The 26869-nt window shown below is 44.7% G+C and overlaps 1 protein-coding gene across 7 annotated transcripts in view; it reads left to right on the top strand.

The window, feature by feature from the left end:
* Positions 1-26869, top strand: part of PRR5L (proline rich 5 like) — a 95271-nt gene that overhangs the window by 39833 nt on the left and 28569 nt on the right. For all 7 annotated transcript variants that reach the window (XM_003412275.4, XM_023550707.2, XM_064288265.1 and 4 more), the window contains 2 exons: positions 11096-11144; positions 22897-22954. In XM_003412275.4, coding sequence (XP_003412323.1) covers positions 11096-11144; positions 22897-22954 — 107 coding nt within the window. The remainder of the gene's footprint in view (positions 1-11095; positions 11145-22896; positions 22955-26869) is intronic.

The following is a 26869-nucleotide window of genomic DNA, read 5'->3' as shown; positions in this document are numbered from 1 at the left end:
CAGCTGGCTCTCCTAATAATAATAACAAGAACTGTATGCAAGTAGGTTCTTAAAAGTGCTTTCTGTAGAATTGGCAAATGTTAGTTTATATGTATACGTATTTACAACAGTAAAGAAAAAGTGCTTTCACTTCTTTGACTGAATGGGGTGTGGGTGGAGAGGGAGTAGTCCCTGATTCTTTTATTCATTGATGCAGTGGATGTTTGTGGAGTGCTCTGCCGGGCACTAGACCAGGCTCAGGTGTAACCGTTGAAGTTGGAGGTTCCTGCTTTTGGGGGGCTTGCAGCAGAGGGAAGGAGGGGAACTTACAGGGAGTTACCATATGATGTTTTAAATGGGATGCTAGCAGAATAGAGGTGCAGTGGGAATGTGGAGGATGGGCACATAGTTAGATCTGGGAGAAAATGATACCTGAGTTGAAGTCTGAAGAATGAACAGGTGGGAATCAGGTGGCAAGGGTAATTATGGGTACTTTCTTGTCACCACTCACTCTCTGCACTCCCACCCCCTCCTTTAGTCCCTGGTAGGACCTTTGCAGAAATAAATGCTCTGAGATGAGGTTTCCGGAAACCAGAGATGAGCTATCTGCAGCTGGCCTGAGGCAGGAACTCAACTTTTCCTTCTCTCTCCAACCATCCTGTTTCTGTGTGTGTGGGGTGAGAGGAGGTGGCATGAAAGAAACCCCAGAGATTTTCAAGGAAGAGGGAGGTTCCAAGAGTCTCTGACAAGTCTGAGCTGTATGTCTTCCTCCTGAGTCAGTTGGCTGCCCGTACTAGAAGGGAAATCCACCCTCAGATTTTTCCATCTCTTTAAGGCACTCTGTTGACTGGAATGGGAAACGCAGTAGGGGAAAGAGTTGGGAGGAGATGAGAAGGCGGGGAGCCAGGGTCAGCTCACATACTGGCAGGCTAGACCATTCTGAGGTGTGATTCCATGAGGCAATGGTAATAGTGGACCTTGTTTTGTGTTTAGTATGTGCCAGGCTCTGTTCTAAGCACTTTATAGGTACTCTTTTAAAACTTGACACAAACCTATGAGATAGATACTGTATCTCCATCTTACAGATAAGGAAATAGAGGCACAGAGACATGGAATAACTTGGACCAGACCATAACTGCGGCTAGTAAGTGTCTGAACTGGGATTTGAACCCAAGCTGCCCATGTTCTTAAACAGAGTAGGCAGCTGTCTTGGTCATCTAGTGCTGCTATAACAGAAATACTACAAGTGGATGTCTTTAACAAAGAGAATTTTATTCTCTCACAGTCTAGTAGGCTGCAAGTCCAAATTGAGGGCATCAGCTCCAAGGGAAGGCTTTCTCTCTCTGTTGTCTCTGAAGGAAGGTCCTTCTCATCAGTCTTCACCTGGTCAAGGAGCTTCTCAGGCACAAGGACCCTGGGTCCAAAGGATGCGCTCTGCTCCCAGTGCTGTTTTCTTGGTGGTATGAAGCCTCCAACTCTTCTGCTTGCTTCCCTTTCCTTTTATCTCTTGAGAGATAAAAGGTGATGCAGGCCACAGCCCAGGGAAACTCCCTTTATATTAGATCAGGGATGTGACCTTAGTAAGGGTGTTATAATCCCACCCTAATCTTCTTTAACAAAAAATTACAATCACAAAATGGAGGTCAACCACACAATACTGGGAGTCATGGCCTAACCAAGTTAACACATGTTTTTGGGGGACACAATTCAATCTATGACAGCTGCCAAAGGCACACAGAGCGGGCATTGACCAGCCTTAGGCATGACCTAACCAGGCGTAGGTTTCCTAATAGATCATGAGGCAGATGGGGGTGTTGTCTTTTGGGAGGGGCTGGGAAGGGTCTTCTCTTCTAGGCCCAGATGAATCTGCCTGATTATGTGTTGACACCTTGTGCTGGCTGCAGTTGAGAAACAGACTTCGGGGTGGGGCAGGGTAGTTAGAGGGAAACAGTGAGGAAGTGGAAGCCTAAAGGGCTGGCCCATGTGGTGTTTGGGCTGCATAATGTTTAGAAATCTGGTGATCTTCCTTAAAAATCCAGAATTCTGGCCTCTCTGGAAAGTACAGGGCAGGTAACATGGACTCACAGCCTGGGGTGGAACCTGTCAGCGGGAGCCAAGGACTGGCTGCTGGCTTTAAAGGCGTTTGCTGCAGCTCCTACCTGCTTCCCTCACTTGCCTTACCTAGTTGGCCCCTGTAGGCATAGGGGTTTGCTGCCCCCGCACTTTGCCTTCAGGTTGACCTCAGTTTGAGCTGGGTTCTATCAACATATGGCCCCAAACAAGGCTCTGCGCATCTGTTTCCTCACCTGCAAAATGAAGATAAATTGCTACTTGTGAGGCTGTCAGTTTGAGATGCTGTGAGCACACTGCCTAGTACAGTACAACCTGCAAAAGCCAGAACCTGTGTAAGGTGGAAACCTGCGAGAGAAGGAAAACTGAAATGTTTTCCATTAAACACAGAGCAAGAGGAGAGTGGTGACTGCACCCTGTCAAAAGTGGAAAACTTGTGAGACCCGGAAAAACGAGGCAGTCCTGTCCAGTTCCAGCTCTCACAGGTTTCACTGTATAATGCCGGGGACATAATTAAAAACAAAACAAAAACTAAACCACTGACACCGTTGATTCTGACTCATGGCAACCCCATGTTTGTCAGAGTAGAATTGCTCTGTAGGGTTTTCATGACTGTGACCTTTTGGAAGCAGATCACCAGGACTTTCTTCCAAGGCACCTCTAAAACCAAACCAAACCCATTGCCATCAAGTGGATTTCAATTCATAGCAACCGTATAGGACACAGTAGAACTGCCCCGTAGGGTTTCCAAGGAGTGGCTGGTGGGTTTGAACTGCTGACCTTTTTTGTTAGCAGCCAAGTGCTTAACCACTGTGCAACCAGGGCCCCAGAGGCACCTCTAGTTGCATTCATATTGCTAGCCTTTTGGTTAGTAGCTGAATGCTTAACCATTTGCACCGAGGAGGGACTCCTGGGATATCATTAAACCAAAAAAAAAAAAACCAAACCTGTTGCTGTCGGGTCGATTCCGACTCATAGCGACCCTAAAGGACAGAGTAGAACTGTCCCACAGGATTTCCAAGGAGCACCTGGTAGATTCAAACTGCCAGTCTTTTGATTAGCAGCTGCAGCTCTTAACCACTGCACCACCAGGGTTTCCTGGGATATCATTCAGAGCTCAATAAATGCTCCTCCCGTGTTTCCTCCATCTCCCTCCTCTCTCTCTCTCTGTCCCTGCCACTCAGTGGGTACAGAAAAGAGGTGGAAGTACTAACATTTTACTGGAATAGGCCCCAGTAGAATGAATCAAAGAAAGAAAAAGGTGTTTCAATATTTTATTGCTTAAAAAATGCTACCTCCTTGAAACATGTCCCGTGTAGAAGTACTAAACAGACACTGGCCCGTGAGGCAGGTTCCAGCTCCCGTGTTGGGCACAGGGCCCAGGAGAACCCCCTCCCCACTGTTCTGGATGGTGAGGAGGTCTAGGTGGGTCCCAGGAAGGGGCCAAGCAGAGAGCCAGGGTACTTGAGGAACTTGGAGCAGCACCAAATTGCTAGTTAACATGGAGATATTAAACAACTGATATGACTTAACTACTAGCTAACTGTTAGCCCTGTCAGCACCTGCCTAGAAGCTGCCTCGTCATCCTTTCCCTCTCCTGAGTAGAGAACTGGGGCAAAGAGAAGGAGTTTGCTGCTCTGGGCATTTCCTTGTGTGTGAGGGAGATTGTGGCTCTCATCTAAGGTAGTTTTTGCCGTGTCCGTTCTCCCTGCTGTCCTCTCATCCCTGCACGCTGGAGTCCAGCCTTGTTGTTGCTTTGTTTACTTCAAGCCCACAGAAGTGGGAAGTGGAGCTGACAAGATGGTGAAGATGAGATCGCGGGTCTGTGTAATAACAGGAAATCCTGTCCACCGGGGTGGTGTCTCAGCTGGGCACCCTGAGAGGGGAGCAGGCTGAGATAATATAGACTTGTGAGTGGTTCCTCAATTTTTTTTCCTATTATGGCTCCTTTTGGTTTCTAACTGACCTTCATGCCCTATTTCCCTTTTTGTTTTGGGTCATACATAAGCATTCCCTTCCCATTACTGTCAGGTCCCAAGCTTCCTTTTCCCTCTAGCTCAATGGGTTGTGGGGGTTATTGTTAGCAGCAGAATTCTGTTTTCAAATGAAACCTGAGGAGGAACTCCAAGATGTAAAACAGGTAAAGTTGGAGCCAATCAAGCATGAACGTTGCTCCCATTCTAACACCAAGGCCCAGCAAAGCTTTTTCCATGTTCTGCCTCTACCTTCCTACCTTTTTGCCATTTTATCATATCAGGGTGTTGTGGCCCTAGTATACAGCCCCCCTTCATGGGTTTCACCTTGATCCTTCATCCCAGGTTTAGGAAATGCTAGTCCAACATACTTTCAAGAAGATTTCGAGAAGCAGTTGGGTATAGTCCTTAAGAACCAGACAAAAAGACAACAGTGGCCATTGAGGTAATTCCAACTCATGGTGACCTCATCTGTATTAGAGTAGAACTGTGATCCAAAGGGTTTTCAGTGGGTGGTTTTTCAGCAATAGATTGCCAGGCCTTTCTTCTGGGTTGATTTGAACACTGATTTTTTTGTTAGTAGCAGAGAGCAACCGTTTGCATCACCCAGGGACTCCTTGTGGTCAGACAGACTTGGATAAAGTTGCAGTATCCATTCCTCGCTAAGCCTTGCCATGTGCCAGGCATTGTCCTAGGAACTTTACGAGGATTAACCTGTTTAACCCTTGCAGTGATCCTGTGACGTAGATATTCTTCTTATTCCAAATTCCAGTTGAGGAAACTGAGGTACAAGGGACTAATGAACTTGCTATGGCTGTTGCCAGTCATAGATGCTAAGTGGAACAGCCAGGATTCAGACTGAGGCAACTGCCTCCCGACTCTGCACCCAGCTAGACGGCCTCATCTCTGTCATGTGTCAGCTATGTGTCCTTGTTCAAGTTATTTAATAACCCCTGAGTGTCATTTTCTTTGTGTATAAAAAGTGGGGTATTAACTACTATCTTGTCAGTTTTTTTTTCAGTATTATTGTTAAGGCATTGATGGTTCATGGGTAGAATTGTCGCATTCCATGTGCAAGCCCTGGGTTCGATTCTTAGCCAATACACTTCATGTGCAGCCACCACCCATCTGTCAGTGGAGGCTTGCATGTTGCTATGATGCTAAACAGGTTTTAGCAGAGCTTCTAGACTAAGACAGACTAGGAAGAAAGGCCTGGCAATCTGCCACTGAAACCTGACTGGATCACAACAGTCTGATCTGCAACTAATCATGGGAATGGCACAGAACTGGCCAGCATTTCATTCAATTATGCACGAGGTCACCAGGAATTGGGGGCCAACTTGATGGCTGCTAACAACACGATAGTTGTTTTAGACTTAAATGAGGAAACACATGTAAGTTGTTAAGAGTGGTACTCAGAACCTAGGAAATACTCAGTAAATTTTAACTGGGGGAAAAAAAGTCAGGCCCTATCCTAGGTGCAGCATGTTTCATATTCCTTATTTTTTCACTCCAACAAGTAATTACTTTTCTGTTTACAGGGAAGAAACCTTAGGAAAGGGTGGGAAAAACAGAAGAGAGGCTGCCAGATTCTAGCCCTGCTAGGTATTGGGAATCAAGGTTTTCATCTCTTTTGCATCTAGGGAACCGCAGACCACCACCTCTTTACTTTTGTTGCCTGTCTTAGTCATCCAGTGCTGCTATAACAGAAATACAAGTGGATGGCTTTAACAAAGAGAAATTTATTTCTTCGCAGTAAAGTAGGCTAAAAGTCCAAATTTGGGGTGTCGGCTCCAGGGGAAGGCTTTCTTTCTCTGCTGGCCTTCTCATCGATCTTCCTTCCCCCAGTCCAGGAGCTTCACCACACAGGGACTCCAGTGCTCTGCTCCCAGGACTGCTTTCTTGGTGGTATGAGGTCCCCCACGCTGCTCATGTCTGTTTCCTTTTTATCTCTTGAGAGATGAAAGGTAGTGCAGGCCACACCCCAGGGAAACTTGCTTTACATTGGATCAGGGATATGACTGGGTAAGGGTGCTGTTACAATCCCACCCTGATCCTCTTTAACACAAAATTACAATCACAAAATGGAGGACAACCACACAGTACTGGGAATCATGGCCCAGCCAAATTGACAGATATTTTGGGGGGACATGATTCAATCCATGATACTGCCTTTCACCTATTTTTCCCTTTTTTTCTTGTGCTTTACGAATGAAATTAATAAACTTAATGGATAAGGCTGACTTGTCCCTCCATGAATTTAGGCCCGTGTATTGCTCATGCCTTGATATTTTTACTGTCAGCTTTTAGAGAAGATGATGTCCCTGGGCCTAATGAGCAGGGTTTCAAACCAGTTTGTTCCAATTCAAACACCTGCTGAGAATTTGCATTTCTAACAAGTCCCCAGGCAACGCTAATGCTGCTAGTTAGGGACCAATTCTGAGAACCACTAGTAGAGCAGTGGTTCTCAAAATTTATTATACATAAGAATCACCTGGGGATCTTGTTAAACTGTAGATTTTGATTCAGTATATCTGGGATGGAAAGGCAAATTTATCAGCAGGAGTTTGAACTGGAACGAACCAGTTCAAAGCCCTGCTAATGAGAGTGTAGTCCAGATGGGAAGAAATCATTGTCTGAGCGGTTTCACCCTTTCCTTGGGGCGTCTAGCGCCACGTCTGACACAATAGGTTCTCAGTAAATGGTTGCAGTTGGTTGTATTAATTAATGGAGTCCCTATACTCAATCAGTTTCTCTTTCCTTTTTGGGGGGGAGGGAGTGGCTCTTGAAGTGGGGAAGCTGCTGCCAAGTTCAACTGGAGTTGGTATATCAAGATGGGGACGTGGAAAATCCCTCTGTCTCTAAATTCAGCTAAGATAAGGTTAGAGTTTTTGAGAAGCACCCTTTTCTTATAAATGTGTGCAAGCGGAATAAAACAGAAGATAGAAACAGATTACAGATTTGCAACTTGACTGTCCAGCAGTCTAGCAATAGAGTAGCTTGGCTAGTGCTGCTTTGGGGCTCCCAGCCCTGGCCCCCTTTCCTCCCCTGTTCCTTCTCTAAGTTAAGTTGGAACAAAGGTTCTCAGGTCACCAGCCCGAGGTGAGTTTGGCTTGGCAGGTTCCCAGGCCTTGTAAGATGCTCAGTTACCCCCTCTGACATGTAGTCTGCTTCCTCATGTTGTACCCTTAATTCCTTCCTAGACTGCAGGCTAGCCTGCAGTAGCTTTGGTAGTGGTTATGGTTAAAAATATTTTTAATTGCTTTTGAATAAGATCGTATTCACAAAAATTTAAAATATGTAATATGGGATACAGTGAAGGGTCTTCTACCCCCCCACCCCAGAAGTTCCTATTCCTTCCTTCCCAAAGATAGCTATTATAACAATAGTCTATTGGGTAGTCTTCCAGAATTTGTTCATGTATATACAAGTAATATGAATATACATTTTTATTTTTCTCCCTCCTTTTCAGAGGGAAACATATTATACACACTGTTTGGCATCGTCCATTTTTTACCTAATGTAACAGGTCTTTTCACATCATTGGATAGAGTACTTCTTTATATATATATTTTTTTTTTACAGTTGTATAGGATTCTGTTGTATGGATTAGCCATTATTTGTTTTATTAGCCCTTATTGATACAAGTTTGTATTGATTCCTAAATTTTGCTGCAATGCAAACCTCTGTACATGTATGCAGTTACCCTGTTTAACCTGTAACACACTCAGACAGAAATCAGCTTCATCCACCCAGGATTTTTAAGGGACAGAGCAGCTGACACAGCACAGCAGCTATTGCACACCCAGGGCAATAGAATGCAGACTTAAATGATCAGGTTGGTCCTAGTCCTTTCAGATAATTTTATATAACAGTTCCTAGTTGTGGGTGATGGGGAGAGTTGAATTCAGAATTTGATAAAAGGCCAAACCTGTGGTTCTCTTACTGTACCTGGATTTAGTCCATTAAGTTTAAAGTATATATAGCAGATTCCCACATCAGTCTCTGGTTCCTCTTCAGTAAAGAACTGGTGATCACACTTAATGAGTATGGTAGGAGACATCTCTTCTTGGTCTACTTTTTTTATTCTTGTTGATCACCATCTTATCACCACTAATATGGCTGCCTGCACCTTCAGCATCCTTTTTGCTGAGCATTTGTGTTTGCTGAGGCACTTGGCTTCAGGTCCACTCTTTAACTTCTTGATCAGTCGATTTCTGCCTAAGACTTTGTCTTCCTGTAGCATTCTGCAAAATTCTAGCTTTGCCTGCAGTTTGCCGGACCCTGGCTGTCATTACAGTCTCATCACTGTGACTTCATTTTCTGGAGGATGCCTACTCTTTCTGCCTTCTTGGACTCGTGGGGAGGGGTTCTAAAGCTCTGATGAACGGAGGCCTTTGAAAATGAATTCCTCAACTGGGTAGCATCTCAGTGCTTCTTGGGTACCATTGTGAAATGTCCCAGGACAATAATCACACGTTTAATTATGTCCAGCTCCGAATCACGATTACTGTATTTACACAGCTTTCTCCATTTTGCTCCAGGAGGGACTCTCTAGTTCTTGACCTTGAAGGTGTACCCATACCCCTGGTGATTTCTCTTCCCATTCTACCGGAAACATCTTCATGAGTACAGCGTTTTCCCAGCATGGATTCCTCAGAAAACTGACTCCACGGGTGGTATTAGATCTCATAACCATGTTAGTCCCTCAGTAGCTAGAATACACAAGATAACGCTTGGCACACTCTGCTCTAAGTAGCCCATTATTGTTGTTTGCTGTCGTTGATTTGGCCCCTAACTTATGGCAACCCCATGGGCAATGGAACGAAATGCTACCCTGTCCTGCACCATCTCCAGGATTGGTTGCAGATTGGGCTGTTGTGATCCGTAGGGTTTTCATTGGCTGATTTTCAAAAGTAGGTTGCCAGGCTTTTCGTCCTAGTGTGTCTTAGTCTGGAAGCTCTGCTGAAACGTGTTCAGCGTCATACAAACACACATATCTCCACTGACAGATGGGCCGCGGCTGTGCATGAGGTGCATTGGCTGGGAATTGAACCTGGGTCTCCCACATGGGAGGCAAGAACTCTACCACTGCGCCACCAATGCCTCAGCCTGTTTTAGGACTTGAGAAGCACTGCCTAACAAAGTCCTCACGGCCACCAGGAAATCTGAAAACCATATGCAGAGAAGCCAACTTTTGTCAAAAAACAGAAAAACAAGTCCTAATAATGGGCTTGTTTTCCCACTTTTTGACAAAGTGTGACTCCTCCACCTATGGTTTTGAGACTTCCCAGTGGCCGTGAGGACTTTGTTAGGGGGTGTTTCTCCCCCCAGCGATCAGAAGCAGACTCTGTGACTCTTCCCATTTCAAAGCTTCCATTTGGGACTGCCCACTAGGTTTCTGTTTGCTGTCTGAGAAATACCTCTAGCCTTCTGCCACCCAGGGGCTCTGACCAATGTGCTGTTAACCCAGTGACTGATGAAGGCTTCCCAGCTCTGATCAGACCTGCCCACATCTGGGCGGTGGTGTGGAGAGGGTAGCCCTCCAGCAGCCTATCATTAAGTCGGATCACAAAATGCAGCATTCACAACCGACATTTTCTGTGATAGGGAAAGGAGGGTGTTTTCCTTGCTCAACACACTTTTGTAGATTTCCAGAGCTCTTTCTGGTACAGAAATTTAGATCATGGATGTTTCTTCTCCTGTCTCAATCCTGTCGTGTCTGTATTCTGCGCGTAATGATGTCTTGCTGCAACCTCCTGTTCATCCTTCTGCGACGTGTGGGAACGCATTTGGGGACGTTAATACCCAGCAGGGGTTGTCAGAAGCTTGAGTGTTTGCTCCTTAATAACCATAGCTGGTGGGATGAGTAAATGAAACCATTCAAAGTCACAAAGAGTTACTCCCTAGGGAACTCACTGGATCTGGGGAGCCAGTTATTCTTGTTTTTAGCTTCCTTGCCTTGTTTGGATAAAATGAAAGAAAGCAGTAGGGATGGTCCCATTGCTTGTCACAGAGAGAAGGAGATCTGATTTCTTATTTTTTAGCGCTTAAGACTTTACAGTTATCTTGTGAGTATATTTATTAACATGCTTATTATCCACCACCACCCTCTAAGAACAGAAACTCCAAGAGGCCAGAGACCTTGTCCCCTTGTCCCCCTTTGTATTACTAGTGCTAGAAATAATGTCTGGCACATAGAGGGCAGCTCGACAAATGTTTTTTGACTGAATAAATAAAATCTATCTATTCTTCAACTTGAGGTCACCATGAAGGACTGCCTCATTCCCTCGAGGACAAGTGGTAAGGCCCACCTAAAACATGACTAAGTTGAATTTCAAGTGCAGGCATCTTAGATGGACATGGAGGAAAGAGGCTGGGATTCTGGTAAAAGGTGTTAAATTGGCAGAAGGTCTGGGTTTGAATCTTAGCTCTGCCACTAACTTATCTGAGGACCTCTCTGAGCCGGTTTCAGAAGGGGTAATAATTGTTCCCCACACACTTCCCAGTTCTTGGTTGTAGAAGCAAGTGAGATCACCTGTATGAAAAATGATGAAGTGCTCTGCAAATGAATAGGATTAAAAATTTGCCTTGCTTTCCTTACCTCAAATAAAGGCAGGCACCTGGGCCTGTCTCTGCCTACTCTTAGAATTATCACCTCCCGTGGCTGCCTTGGAAACCCTGATGGTGTAGTGGTTAAATGCTACAGCTGCTAACCGAAGGGTTGGCAGTTCAAATCCGCCAGTCGCTCCTTGGAAACTCTATGGGGGCAGTTCTACTCTGTCCTATAGGGTCGCTATGAGTCGGAATCGACTCGATGGCACTGGGTTTGGTTTGGTTTTGGTGGCTGCCTTCTTCAGATGTTGCCTTTGCGGAGTGAAGTAGGGAGCAGTCTCCCTCTAAGACTTCCATCTGCCCAATTCCCTAGAAACATTGGGGTGGGGGGAAGGGTAACCAGGACCCAGGAAAGTGCCGTCCCCTCTTACACCTGACCTCTGTGTCGCCGGTAAACCACTGGCCTGTCAGTGACCTGAGTACTACCAGCTGTACCATCCGTGTTTCTCTCTCCCCAGGCGGCTGCTGAAGAGTGAACTTGGATCGTTCATCACAGACTATTTCCAGGTAAGCTGCATGGGTCTGAGCATTAGTCATTACTGTGCATGTGGGTACAGGTACGTAAAGGAATGACCGTTACCATACACCTGGGCCGTCCTTCCACACCCAGAGTTTCAGATACCGAGCGCTACTGTGTGCCGGACACTGCAGGGCAGCCACTGCAGAGGAGCACAAGACAGGCATGGCTCCTGCTCTCTCGGAGATTGTAGACTCCCACTGTGGTTCTCAGGTCTTTTGGTCTCGGGACGCCTTTACACCCTTAAAAAGTATTGTATCCATCTTTACGGTATTATGGAATTAGAAATTAAAACAAAAATGTAATAATATGTCTTAATTCATTTAAATGATAAACCTATTACACATTAACACAATAACATTTTTATGACAAATAACTTTTCCAGAATAAAAAAAAAAAAGTGAGTGAGAAGGGAGGCATTGTCTTATATTTTTGCAAATCTCTACCCTCTGGCCTAATAGAAGATAGCTGGAATTTCATATCTGCTTCTGCACTTAATCTCTTGTGATTTAGTCTCTGGAGACTGCAAGTGAAAAGGCAAATTACAGCTTAGTATTATTAAGAAAACAATTTTGACCATTTGGATCCCTTGAAAGGGTCTGGAGGATTCCCCAGGAGAGCCTGAACCACGTGTGAGAACTGCTGCTCTAGTGAAATCCTCTACCCTTCCATGATGGATGGTATTTAATTGGGTGTAATTTTTTTAATTATATGTGTCCTTTAACCCGTCCGTACCCGTTGCCGTCGAATCGATTTCGACTCATGCGCCCCTACAGGACAGAGTAGAACTGCCCCATAGAGTTTCCAAGGAGCGCCTGATGGATTCAAACTGCTGACCTTCTGGTTAGCAGCCATAGCACTTAACCACTACACCACCAGGGTTTCCGTTAGCCAAACTATTTCTTGTCACTAAGTCTCCTGATTTGGTCTGTTAAAGACAGGATTGAATCAGATGACCTAACATCCTTTCTGCCTAAATGCCATTCTTATAGGGATAATGAGTTCAAGGTTCCAGGTCCAATTACAGGATGGTTTCTAACCTAAGGGCACGAGCTGAGTTCCTGACTCTAACCAAATGCATATGGAGTGAAGGCATGGGAAGGTGTTGAGTGACAATGAGTAAATGATTGGGTGACCCTATAGTGTAGGGAAGTCAGGAATCACAGTTTTTCACTTAACCTGTTGAGTGGCCTTGGGCAAGCTGCTTTACCTCTTGTGCCTTGGTTTCTTCATCTGTAAAATGGAAATTAAAATAGGCCCTACCTCATAAGGTTATTGAGTGGTTTACATGAAATAGCACATGTAAAGCAGTCAGCACATAGTGCTTAGGGGGCAGCATAGGGTAGTGGTCAAGAGCGTAGACTGTCTTAGTCATCCAGTGCTGCTATGACAGAAAATACCACAAGTGGATGGCTTTAAAGGAGAGAAATTTATTCTCTCACAGTCTAGGAGGCTGGAAGTCCAAATTCAGGGTGCCAGCTCCAGGGGAAGCCTTCCCCTTTCTGCCGGCTCCTGGGAAAGGTCCTTGTCATCAATCTTCCCCAGTCGAGGAACTTCTCAGTGCAGGGACCCTGGGTCCAAAGGATGTGCTATTCTCCTGGCTCTTGTTTCTTGGTAGTATGAGATCCCCACGTCTCTCTATTGCTTTTTCTTTTTTATATCTCAAAAGAGATTGGTTTAAGACACAACCTAATCTTGTAGAACGAGTCCTATCTCATTAACATAATGGCCTCTAGTCCTGCCTCATTAACATCATAGAGGTAGGATTTACAACACATAGGAAAATCATATCATGGCCTAACCAAGTTGACACATATTTTGGGGGGACACAATTCAATCCATGACATAGATCTTAAAGCTAGGCTATCTGAGTTCAAAGCCCAGCATAGCCAGTTACTAGCTATGTGACCTTGGACAAGTAGTTTTACCTCTCTGTGCTTCAGTTTCTTGTTCCATAAAACAGGGTAGTAGGACCTAACTTTATCGGATTGTTTTGAGGACTAAATAAGTTACTATAAGTAAAATTTTTAGAGCAGTGACTGGTATAGATAGTGATATTTAAGTTGTAACCAGTTGACCTCAAGTCCATTCCAACTGATGATAACCCCATGCGTGTCAGAGTAGAGTGATTCTCCATATGGTTTTCAATGGCTAATTTTTCAGAAGTAGATCTCAGGCCTTTCTTCGGAGGCGCTTCTGGGTGGATTCAAACCTCCAACCTTTTGGTTAGCAGCTGAGTATGTTAACTTTTATACCACCCAGGAATTCCTAAGTGCTGTTTAAGTGTTTATTCAATTGATGTGAGGTATTATTCTAAAGTGCAATCTATCCTCTTTAATAGAAAAATAACACAAAAATACATAACATTTTGGTTATAAGCTGGTGATATTATCCCATATCCAAGCAAAGCATATTTTTAAGATACAGTCATGTGCCATATAACGTCCATTCGGGCAATGTCTGACAGACAACATACACATCCATGGTCCCAACCCCTGTAAAGCCTGTTACATTAAAAATTTGCGGTATGTAAATTGTAATAAATGTATGCTGCTTTGCGATGTGCATGAAAACATTATTATGGTATTATGTTAAAGATGTTTTCGTGTATCTGAAAGTATTTCTTTAATATTTTTTATGCATGAAAGGTACACTATATACTAAGATGATCATTTGACTGATATTAGATATGATCCGTACCTAACTGTTCTGACTTACATACAAATTCGACTTAAAGACAGACTTAGGAACAGAACTCGTTTGTAATCCAGGGACTGCCTGTATATAATATGGTGTTCACACAACGTCCAAATCACATAACTTCCCATTTCACAGAACATAACCCTGGTGGCATAGTGGTTAAGAGTTACAGCTGCTAACGAAGAGTTCGGCAGTTCAAATCCACCAGGTGCTTCTTGGAAACCCCATGGGGCAGTTCTGCTCTGTCCTTTAGGCTCGCTATGAGTCCAAATCCACTCAACAGCAACGGATGTGGTTTGTTTTTTTTTATCGTGGACATTAAGTGATGCATGCCTGTACCCTTAAAAGGTTTAACGATTTAGGCATCCTTTTATTTTTTCTTTTTAAGATTCAGGAAGCTTAAATTTTTATGTGCACATTAAAAGAATGATAAATGTCAGTTTTTATTTAAAAAAAAAAAAAAAAGTTACTCTGAATCTGCACAAAACACCCAACAGAAGCCTGGAGTTCAATCGGGTCATATGTCTCAGCTGCTTGAAATAAAGCTCCTGTCCAGGGAGAAACAAACACAGAGATTAAGAAAGAGATAATTAGTCACAAATGTGAATCATTCCAGTTGCCCTTGACTTAAAGGTCAGTCTTGCCCTCACTCTCTTCTCTTGCTGTCTCTAGTGACTGCTTTTAAATCTAGCTACAGACAAGTGGTTTTTCAGTCAGTCCGGTAGAAACCTGTGGGGCTGGGCTGCCTTCTTCGTTGACATTTAAAATAGAGTTCGGTGTGGTTTCAACCAGCTTTTAAATGTCAGTCTTCTTTTGGCTTTGGGGCTACCCCTGGGAGGGTTGAGGAAGGGTGTCTAGGTGGGGACTTGTTTATCTGGGAAGCCTTGAGATTTGTGAGGGCAGTAAATGCTGCTTACAAAGCATGCCAGACACTTAAAAACTAATAACATGTCATTTCCTATTGGGAGCATAATCAGAGAAACTACGGAATGTGAGTCTCTTTCTGGGGGTGTGGTGTGGGGGCTGGTTTTCTCAGTTTTGAACCTGGGTTTTTCCTTAGTTTAAGGTGCTAGAGAGGAAAGAAGTATATCCTAGACACTGTCTTTTAAAATGTAGGTTTTAAATTTCATGTGGGCCCGGAGGTCCCCCACCCCCCTGCTTTTCTAAATCTGGTTCTCTCTTGTATCCCCAGTGCCTAGAAAGTGTCTGGTACATAGTAGATGCCTAATAAACATTCTTGAGAGGGAGCGGGAGATATGGAGGGAAGAGTTGTCCACCACAGATGCCCAAGATGATCTCAGGTGGTGCGTCCAATGGCTTTAAATAACATGAGACCTTGTGTTAGAAAGTGTTTCCCTTTCTTGTTTTCCTTTAGCTCTCCTGATTGCATTGGAGAAAGTCTTCGTTTCGGCCCCTGCGTCTTTTATGCTTCTCCAATACTGGCACTTTCCCTTGTTGAGGAAGGGGGAAGAACCTCAAACTGAGTGTCTTTAGCTAGTGGTGCTGTCTAATTGGAAACTCTGGTAGTGTAATGGTTAAGAGTTTGGCTGCTAACCAAAAGGTCGGCAGTTCAAATCCACCAGGCGCTCCTTGGAAACTCTTTGGGGCAGTTCTACTCTGTCCTATAGGGTCACTATGAGTTGGAATTCACTCGACAGAAGTGGTTTTTTTTTTTTGGTGGTGTCTAATTAAAATTGCATAACGTTGTTTTGTTTTCATTGAGTTGATCATCGAGTTACATTCTGTTTAAGGTAAATGGTATTGTTCTAGTTTCCATTTTAAACATATTTACATTTTTTAAAAGTGGATCAATTTAAGAGAATCGTATACAAGGAATAAGAGAGTAGGTGGCCCTAGCTATGGCCCAGATTGTGGAGGGATTCAGGAGTGACTCAGGTTTGGAAAGCCCAATAGTTCCAAAGCTATTTACTTCACAGAGGAAACCCCGGAAAGGTGAGGGAAATCCAGGAGGGGAGGCTTAGAGACGATAACTTGGCCTTCATGTTCAACAATCAGATGCAGTTTTAAGAGGGAAAGTCAGAAAGGCCATGGAAGGTGCATTCCTCCAGCAAGGAGGAGGAGGAAAGTTTGGGGTGAATGAGGGACAGATCTCACGGGTGGACTGGCGAGACACCAAAACTACAGATGTGGTTGTTCTCAAAGGTGAAGGACACCTGAGCCCTTTGGCACTGGGCTTCTTGATGCAGAGGGATCCGTTGGCCTCCTCCAGCTGTTGTAGTTAGCTGCCATCAAGTCAGCCCCTAACTCAGGGCAACCCCATGCCCAATGGAAGACAATGTTGCCCAGTCCTGTGCCATCCCCATGAGCAGTTCATGGATCATTGTGATCCATAGGGTTTTCATGGCTGATTTTCAGAAACAGATTGCCAGGCCTTTCTTCCTACTCCATCCTAGTCTGGAAGCCCCACTGAGACCTGTTCAACATCGTAGCAATTTGCAAGCCTCCACTGACAGATGGGTGGTGGCTGCATATGAAGTGCATTGGCCAAGAATTGAATTCAGGTCTGCAGAATGGAAGGTAAAAATTCTATCACTGAGCCACCAATGCCACCTTGGCTGCCTTCTAGGCATCTGAATTCAGCAGAGACGTTAAGTCTCTTCCTGCTACTCAGACCCCAGCCCCAGAATTCACCGCATGTAAAGCCCTTCTTGTGATTCTGTCTTTGAAAGTGAACATTTTCGTTTTACTGCTTTAAAGAAGGACTCACGGAAAGAATATCCTCAGTGAAGAATAATGAAAATGCCCTGAGGCGAGGGCAGGGGAAAGCAGGTAGAAAAATAGCTCTTATCTTGTACCTGCACACAGAGAAGACAGACCATTGGATCTGCGGAAGCATAGATAGATTTCCATAAGATGCTGGCTGGAAAAATATTTGACATTTCCAGTATTGATTTTTCTTCTTCCTCTGCTTGTTTTGAATTGCATCTGGGAGGAAAATTGGGGTTTCCAAGAGGAACTCTATATGCTAGCGACAGCTCTGAGAAATAATTGGTTCCTTATAACTTGAAACTGATGAGTGAAACATTCTGTCTCTTTCTGTCTCCTCATTAGGCACCAGGGTGGCACAGGGCATGGCAGGGGGTTTGCCGAGAGCACTTTCTACCATTCTGCATCTGCTGGCTGAGTCATGTTTGCTAAAAGCTTTTTCCCAAGCCCAGAAACTTAAATTCTTTTTGGTGGAGCTAGAATTTTGCTTGATACAGAAACTCAGACTGCAGGAAACGGCTCTGAATGAGTTAGTATTTAGAAAGGGGATATTCAGCCACCACAATTGCCAATAGGTTATGAATGGCCTGGTAATGGCCGTTATATCACTCTCGGAGATTTGAGCAGAAAATGGATCTAGATATGTAAGCCCTTAATGAATATTCTTGCAGATAGGATAAATACATATTTCCATTTTCTGCCTGTATCTGCAAGAGTCCCAGGAGGCCATTTTTCCCCAGCTCATCATTATCAGAGCATATTCATTAAGGACTTATAGGGCAGTGTCCCAGTCACTCTGGAGTTTATAACTGAAGACAGTGCAGGAACATAGATACACCTCCACAGGTAAAACACAGCACAGCATTAACTGAAAACCTGCATGGATGGTAAAGACTTGAAAACAGGCCCAGAATAAATAGGCTTTATACAGACAAAATAGGACCTGTAAGAATTCACAGAAGGTTTGGTGGGAAGAGGATAAAGAGTAGTGAAAATCGTTTTTGTGATTCCCAAACCCAAACTGAATAGGGGAGAAAAAAGTCTCAGCTCTAGTCTGATCAACCTGGGACTGTTTCTGATAGGAAACTGGATTCCCAAAATGGTTGTTGTTGTTGTTAGCTGCTGTTGACTTAGCCCCCAGCTCATGGCAACCCCCTACACAACAGAACAAAACTCTGCCCAGTCCTGCACCATCCCCATGATCAGTTGCAAATTGGACCATTGTGATCCATAGGGTTTTCATTGGCCAATTTTTTTTGGAAGATTGCCAGGTATTTCTTCCTAGTCTTAGTCTGGAAGCTCCACTGAAAACTATTCAGCACCATAGTAACACCCAAGCCTCCACTGACAGACCGGGTAGTGGCTGTGCATGAGGTGTACTGGCCAGGAATCAAACCTGGGTCTCCCACTTGGAAAAAGAGAGAATTTGGTGAACAGGGGGTAGTAAGGGGCATTCCACATATAAAATTGGGGCCAACATACAAAGGGGCATTGAACAAGTGGGGCTGGGTTGGGGTGAGAAAACGAGGGACAGGAGAGAGGATGATGGTTCTTAAGGTGAGGAGGTTAGAGGTTGTATTTTGAATTTGACCCGTAGTTGGAAGAAAGGCATTGTGGGCTTTGTAACCATTGAGATGGCCTAGAAGCTTCCATTGGCCCCGTTGAGGGGAAAGAATGGTTTGGGCTAGTCTGGAGCCTGGGAGAAGGACACCTGAATATTGCAGGCAATGCCACTTGGACTGCGGCCAGCCAGCGGTTACCTTTCAGCAGTTTGCCATACTTAATCTCCTCAGCCGTTATTTGAGTTTTGCGTGATTATCTGAATATTCTTATTGTATTCTTCCCATATTTTATGAGCCTAAGTGGAAAAACGAGTCTTGAAATAGGTAACCCTAGGTGTTAATATAATTGAAATAAAGATGAAAATCAGTAGGCATGCTGAAATGGCAAATCTTTAGCCTCATTGGACTTAGGTTATTGCACATTCAATTGAGAAAGAAAAGAACACGTAGGTATAAAATGCTGAAAATATATCACCGGAAGATGAGCTCTGAAGATGAAGTGTAATTAGGGATTTTATAATCCTTTTTAGCCCTATGGCACCAGAACACCATGTAAGTGTGCTGTTCCACCTGACCACGTATTTTCAGGAACCCATTATGTACGGAATGGATGATTTCCTGTAGACTAGGCAACGAATGGAAACCCCAGTGGCGTAGTGGTTAAGAGCTATGGTTGCTAACCAAAAGGTCAGCAGTTCGAATCGACAGGCGCTCCTTGGAAAATCTATGGGGCAGTTCTACTCCGTCCTATAGAGTCGCTATGAGTTGAAGTCGACTCAGCAGCAATGGGTAACGGGTAATGGATAGGCAGCGAATGGCAGGAGCCTGGTTTGGGGTACTAATGGGAGAGGGGTAGATTCCACAAACCCGATGTTAATAGAAATGGAAACATTCAGAATTTCAGTCGGCCTGAAAGATAAGATTGAGTTGGAAGGGTTGGGCAGTTTTTGTTCCATATGGCAAGCACCAGGGCAACTTTCTTGGAGGATTTTTAAGAGCTATAAGAAAGAAAGCAAACCTGTTGCTGTTGGGTTGGACTAGTCTGGAGCCTGGGAGAAGGATATTTGAATGTTTCAAGCTATGCCATGTGGGGCTGCCAACTCATGACAACCCCATATGTTACAGAGTAGAACCACTCCATAGAAGTTTCTTGGCTGTCACCTTTACAGATAACCAAAAGTTCGGCAGTTCAAATCCACCAGCTGTTCCTTGGAAACCCTATGGGGCAGTTCTACTCTGTCCTGTAGGGCGGCAATGAGTTGAAATGGACTTGACAGCAACAACAATCTTTACAGAAGCAGATTGCCAGACATTTCTTCCACAGCACTGCTGAGTGGGCTCAAACCACCAACCTTTATGTTAGTAGTAGTCTAGCACAAACTGCCACCCAGGGATCTTCTTCAGAGCTATAAGCAGATCAGAAATAATGGCAATAGTAATGACAGCTAACACTTTCAAGCCCAGTGCGCCTCTCAGCCAGTATTTCTTCAAAGTGGGGTTCCTAGATCAGCAGCTTCAGCATCACCTGAGAACATGGTAGAAAGCCAGTTTCCAGGCCCCACCTAAGACTAACTGAATCAGAAACCCCAGCAATCTGTGTTTTAACAAGTCCTCGGGGATGCTGATGCGTGCTCTAAGCCTTTTTTCTGTGCTAACTCATTTACTTCTCCTAAGAGCCTTTGAGGAAGATTGTGTTATTGCACTCTTTTACCAATGCTGCGGCTGAGGCTCAGAGCAGGTGGGCTGTCTGTCTGGGATCATACACCAGGCAAGAGGTGGTGGAGCAAGGAACTAACCCAGGCCATTTGGTTGCACAAATGAAATCTATTAGATTATACTTCAAATGTTAAAATGCTCTCAAGACATTCCTTGAAAAAATCCTAGTAAGGAGAAGTTTCAGGATTTTGTTTTAAGTGTCCAGAAAATTAGATACAGACTGTTTACCTGGTTCTTTATAAAATAATTTGTAAAAAAAACCCTCAGATGCATTCTTTTAATTATCACTGAAACGATCCTAACTGCAGAATTAGCGCTAACAACCCATTTCTGACCCTCTTCAGTCTCCATCTGCGGATCTCTCTCTGGCCTCGCCATACCCACACATATGAGCAATGGTTTATTAGGAACTCTCTGGGTCTAGAGGTGATTGGTGTTTATATGACTTTGTTGTTGTTCTCTGGGAAGGCATCCTGGTCCACAAGAAATGTAGACATCATTAGAGATGATGGCTGTCCTTTCAAAGTCATACAAGAAAAAAAATGGAGGTGGCCCCTGAGTTCCATCTCAAGAACAGGAACCTTAGTAGACATTGGTACCATCAGAAACAAATGCCTGGAGTAGAATTCTCAGATCACACAAGTTCTTGGTTGGCAGAATGACAAAGCTGCTAGACCCTGCTAGGGTAGGATACAATATCTCATTTGGGAATTCACCTGGCAACCGTGTGTTCACCTTGCTAGACATCGGGTGTGGGTAGTGGTAAGGAGTGAGCCTGGGTCATGAAACAGTTAACTGCTTAACTACTAGTTGAAAGGTTGGCAGTTCAAATCCACCCAGAGGCACCTGGGAAGACAGGCCTGATGATCTGCTTCCTAAATGGCACAACCTTGAAGACCCTACGGTGGAGTTCTACTCTGCACACATGGGGTCGCCATGAGTCAGAATCAACTTAGCAGCCACCACCAACAACAGGGGTAAGGAAGGCCCAGAAAAAGTACCTCTGGGAGGCAGAAAGCAGGATTGGGCAATAGGAGGCAGCATAGGTGACCCAGCTCCATGGAAGCCTGGTGGTAAAACCTAGTTACATGGTCGAGATTGCCGAGCCAAGTGCCCACAGTATCTGTGAACCTGATATGGGCCCCGCCTTCCTTCCCTGTGAGCAAAGACATAAGAAGCCTCTTCGGTTGACCAGGCAGGAGAGCATGATGGTAAAGTGCCCCAGCCCTTCTGCCAGGTAGGTCTGGATTCCAATCCTTTCTAGAACATGTAATAGCTGTGTGACCTTAGGGATGTTATTTAACCTCTCTGAACCTCAGTTTTCTTAGTAGTGATCTACCTGTAATCATCGTACCTACTTCATAAGGTTGGTGTGGTTATTAAATGAAATGACATATGTAAAGTCCTTGCCATATACTGAGGAGTCGACAAATGGTAGCCGTTACTATCTTAATATTTTTATTATTATTGCTAAAGGAAACCAGAAGATGTAACAGGGAAAAAACATGGGTTTTGTATTCAGATTAGCCTGTGTACAAATTCTGGTCTCACATCTGCTAGTTGTTTGACCCTATGTACACTTGCTTCCTGGAGGCTCAGTTTCTTCATCTGTAAAAACGGGATAGGTTAGTGGCAGAGGTTATGTTGGATAATACATGAAAAGAGTATAATACGGTGCCTGACAGAGAGTAAAAAAAAAACCAATAAATGACCCTGCTGTCATTCTTCCTATTATTGTCATCATCATCACTGTGAATTCTTAGAAGTGACAGGTGGTTACCATTTACAGAATCCCTACTAGGTGCGGAAAGTTCATCCTTCCGAGAGATGGGATTAGCATTGTTCTTCCCTCCCCTCAGCCTTCTTGGTTACCCATTTCTCTGGGTCGCTCTGACTGGGTTCGGGAAATGCCTGTTTGACAGGAGGCGAACAGTGTTGACAAGCCCCAAAGCACCAAAGTCTAGCCTCTCCTCTGCCTCCCCCTGCTTCCTCCTATCTGCCCTCTGGGATTACCCAGGATAAGCTGGGTCTTTCCCACCCACCAAAGACAGGGTGGTTTTGGATGACTTTCCCCAGATATCCTTGCTTGCATTGTTCCTAGCCGAGCCTCATTTTCCTGTTTGCAGCCTATTTTTCTGTGTCTTGGGAAAAATAGGTCTGTCAGCTGTTTTTCACTTCCCAGCTTCTCTACCACTTCACTGAAGTGCTGTTTATTCCATGTCAAGTTCATTTATGGGGTGGGGGGGATGCATTAAGTAACAATGGGCCCAGTTCCAAGTCCCAAATCATTTCCTAGGTGGCTGCTATCCTGTGTAATTGGGTTTTGGCTTGAAGCCCTCTGGCTGGGGTGTGTCAGTGTCATCCAGCAGAGAGTGGGACAAGAGAAAAGTTGGATTCTACTCTAGCTGACAATCAACAAAATAAGAAGAATATCACCAACCTGAAACAATCATTGGGAGGGTTGGGTTGGGTAAGATGAAGCATATAAAGCCTCTGAAATACACAGAACACTCAACATTTGTTAGTTACGGTTGCAAAAGGACTTAACTTTTGCTCTCCACACCTTTCCCAGGCACACACCTTTGGACACGTACTCGCTGGTCCTAGAGATTTTGCGCGTAGTCACTTTCATGCTATTGTGAGAAACCCTGAGTTTATCTTTTTAAGTAAATCTATTATTTCTGCATAATTTCTCATTGCCCCAACATTCCCTTTTCTGAGTTTTAGTCATTAAGGGTTTGAAGGACGTTGGTTGTCCACAATAGTGAATTCATTCAAACTTTTCTCCTGGTTTGATGGGTGGGGGTGGCGGTTGGGTGTGATCGTCATCTCCATTTTTTGCTATGGAACGTCCCACTGTCTTCTCCTGAGGCCTTGGCCTTCCGAGAACACAAAAGGCCTCTTAAACTTGGAGGCGTGAGTCCCTGGCACACAAGTGCCTAGAACTCGGCGCCCTTGCCCATTGGAAGTGGAAGATGGTTTGTCTCTGGTGCTCCGAAATAGCCCAACTCTTATGTTCTTTGTTCTCTTTTGGCAGAACCAGCTTCTTGCAAAAGGACTGTTCTTTGTGGAGGAGAAGATTAAACTGTGTGAAGGCAAGTCCAAGGCAGCCCTCATAGAACAGGGCCTCTGTGACTCAACCTTTGATGTCTGGACAGCTGAAAGAAATGCCTCTGTCCAAAAGTGGCAGGCTCCAAGTCAGCGATTCACCTTGTATGCTTCTTCTCCAACACTAGGTGGCAGCACATCGATTTGATGCAGCCACGGCAGTGCAAGTCAGAGCCCTGTTTAGAAGAATGAAGTGGCATTGGGGTGGTTTCTTTGGAGACCTTATTAAGTGGAGGGTTTCTCCATGGGATGCCTACTGGTGGTCTCCTTTGAGGGGATTAAATTATACTGTGGATCCTGCCCTGTTACTCCCTCTGGTCTGAACCTGTACACTATTTCCTGTGTTGTTGTTGAGCACCGTCTAGTCAATTCCCACTCATAGCGACCCTGTAGGACAGAGTAGAACTGCCCCAGGGGGTTTCCAAGGCTGTAAATCTTTATAGAAGCAGACTGCCACATCTCTCTCCCATGGAGCAGCTGGTGGAGTCAAACCACCGACCTTTCAGTTAGCAACCAAGAGCCGAACCACTGTGCCACCAGGGCTCCTTGCTATTTCCTATGGACCTTTATAATACCTCATAAAGGACAGCAGTCGTCCGTTTGGGAAACATTAGACTAAGCAGGCACCCACTTAAATGGGGTATGATTTGGTAGGCAAAGGGAAATTCCTTGGCCTTAAAAGATTTTGTGGCCCAATTGATAGGATAGAAAAACACTGCATGAAGACTGAGATGGCATCGAAGGCAAGAACGGGCCAACGCCATTTCTTTGCCAGGGGCTGCTGTTAGCTCTCACCAGTCTGGGTCCTGATTTTAGCTTGCCGCCTACTTGTTGGATGACTTTTGGCAAGTTATTAGCTTCCCTTCACCTTGGTTTTTATCACTTATTAAAATGATAAAATGGGACCTGGAGTTGTAGGGAGTGTAAGGAACATAACTGGAGCAGTATTATACCTGGCATGTAACAGGTACACAAATTGGTTCCTTCTTATTCTCCTACTCTAGCCTACTGACTACTTAACTTCCAGACTCTAACTTATTAGGTTTCATATCATCTCCTTTTTTCTTCCCATTCCCTGAGAAAGAGATTAGTGAAGTGGTTCCTAGAAAGACAAAGTAGGAAGAACAAGGAGACACCGACAACTGGAAAGTTCCAGTGCTTGGCACACGAGTGCTCACCAAACCTTTGACAGAACAGGTATTAGAAAATTAACTTCTGTATATGTGAGAGTTGGCTGAACCTGTAGCCTTATTTTCCTTAAATACATCTATCCTGTGACAGTTTCGACCTTATAAATATCCACTGAACCCAAGGCCTTATTTTTAAGTGACTTGTTTTGACCAGGAAGTTTGTACAGTGGCTCTTTGGCATTTTCCAGTCAAGCTAGTACACAGGTGTAGAAGATGGCTGCTGCCTAGCAAGGAAGGGAAAATGAAAATTGTCCCTGGCCACATTATTCATATTGAAGTAATTAAGTCATGCTCTTGGAAATGTGGAAAAGCAGCTTTATGAAAAAGGTACCGAGTAAAGCTGGAAATTCAAGTGCCCTTCCAAGGGAGAAGTTGAGTGTCTGTTACCTAAGTGACAGCAACACAGACACATTCAGAGTGACAGCTCACAAACAGACCCAGACGGGATGAACAGAGATCACCGGAGCTTCTGTGCTTGTGCCCCAGAGGGTGAAGACCGAGCACCAGGCCAGGGTCTTCTATCTGGGTTCCCCTTGTCCCAGGCGTCTGGGTCTCAGGGCCTTTCCACACAGCGAAGGGGCCTTCACATCTTCAACCAGAACGTCTCTACTTTTCAATTTTATGTTATTAGAACTCCAAGCAAGTTTTTGTTGAGGGGTGGGGGAAGGTTCCTTTGCTATAAAATAAAGTTTGAAGGCAACAGATATGATCTAGCCTTCAATGGCTGGACAAACATCCCTTTATTTACATGTTTAGTGGGATGTCTACATATGTACATCCCTGCCACATTGCTGCAGAAGGGACTGGCAGCTCTTATGGCCTTTTGTTGTTCTCTTCTGAGCAGGAGAATCTGTGTTACCATGGCTCAGTAATCTTTTTTCTAGAACTTTAATGACCCTGACTTTTAGGAAGGTTCTTATACCTATCCTGTATACCTCTGGAGATCTAAACTCCTGTGGTACATTAGAGGACAGTTTTTATAGGACAGTCATCTAGAACCTTCCATTCAAACTCCCTTCAGCTTTGCAGGGACTAAGTCTTTCCCTTGTGGGCTGTTTCTGGAGGTGAAGTCACCTTCCTTTAACTCCTTCTTCCCCAGGGCTACCTGTTAGCCTGTGTCTGTCTGATGTTCTTCTCTGAACACTTTCCAAAACCTTCCTTACTCTCTGAAGTTTGCAGCCAGCAATTAGACCAGGTTCCCAGGAGGCTCCTTACTGCTGCCGGGTCCAAGACTACCTCCCATGCTGATGGGCTTTCCTTCCTGGTGGTGAAGGGGTTGTTATAGGCACTGCCGGGGACCTGCAGGATTCTCCTCTCCTTTTCTTCCTTCAGCAAAGTCTCGCTTGTCTCTGTGATGAAAGGCTTAGGATAAAGCCATCAACACAAGGAGCTGGACTTGCTTCTTTTCCTTTTGGGATATAATGTCCAGGTATTGGGGTTCACCTTGGTTTTAGGAAGCAGGGTGACCTAACATTTCAGGTAGTCCTTTTGACACCCCTGACCCTGCCCTGCAGTGGACTAGCATAACTTGCATTTGAGAAGAGGACGGTGATTGACTGATGCATTCAGCCAACATTTATTGACCGTCTCCTATGTGCCAGGCACTTGGCTAAGTCCTGGGGACACATTGGTAACCCAAACCATCATAGGATCACAGGTCCTTGTGGAGCCCATAAACTGGTACTGGAGACAGATTATCAATCAAATCATCACCAGATAGAAAACTGCAGCTGGAACAAGTACTCAGAATAGAATCCATAGCAGGGGAATTTGACCTATGGGGGAAGACTCTCCTGTGGAAATGATACTGCAGCTGAAACTAGAAAGATACACAGCAGCAGGTTAGGCAACAAAGGGAGGGAAAGAATGGTCTCAGCCTAGGGACTGGTACATGCCAATGTCCCGTGGCATGAGGGAGCACAGTGAGTGGGAGGGGCAGAAATAAAATCCACATGATTATAGTCCGAAGACTGAAGTGAATACAGACGAAGATGAAGACACAGAAGAAGGAGGCAGACTGTCCTGGGCTGTGTAGACCACATTGTAGAGGTTTTTTTGACCCTAAGCAGAGGAAAACGTTCGAGCTAGCTCTTAACTCCCGTTCTGTACTGTTTGGGTTAAATGGTAACCTCCTTCTACTCACCAGCCCTAACATCTGCAAAAACCCATGCACTTAGTACTTGCCATTTTTTCATTCAACAAAGATTTTTAAAATTGATTTATTGCTGTGTCTGGCACCATGCTAAGCACTAGAAATGTAATGGTGACCAGAAAGACAGAGCCCAGGCGCCGTCTCCCATTCTAGTGAAGGAGACAGAGAAGTGAGTGGGTGATTCCAGCAAAGTGACTGGCACTTGGCAAGGAAATTAGAAGGTGCTGTGGGTCTGCATTTTTCCCCAGTGGATTTCATTCTGACCTTTCCACATCTCACGTCTTTGGCCCCGCTGGCAGCTAGTCACGCCCTTGTTCTTTTCTTTCTCCCCAGCCACTGCTTTTATTGCCCATTAAATTAACAGACGAAGATGCAAAGTGAATCAAGAGTTGTTCGGTGAAACTGGCAGTGCTTTGCCAAATGCATCTCCCAGTGTCTAATCTTGGCTAACCCAGTTTCTTGGCCTCCAGTGAGCAAAGACAGTGCCCAGTCAGCTCTGTTATCTAGGTCATTAGACAGCACCCATCATGCAGGCTTCTCTTTGTGCGTCCATCTTTTCT

Source organism: Loxodonta africana, chromosome 7, assembly GCF_030014295.1.
Source record: "Loxodonta africana isolate mLoxAfr1 chromosome 7, mLoxAfr1.hap2, whole genome shotgun sequence".
Classification (NCBI taxonomy): domain Eukaryota; kingdom Metazoa; phylum Chordata; class Mammalia; order Proboscidea; family Elephantidae; genus Loxodonta; species Loxodonta africana.
This window is presented reverse-complemented; position numbering and strand designations above follow the sequence as displayed.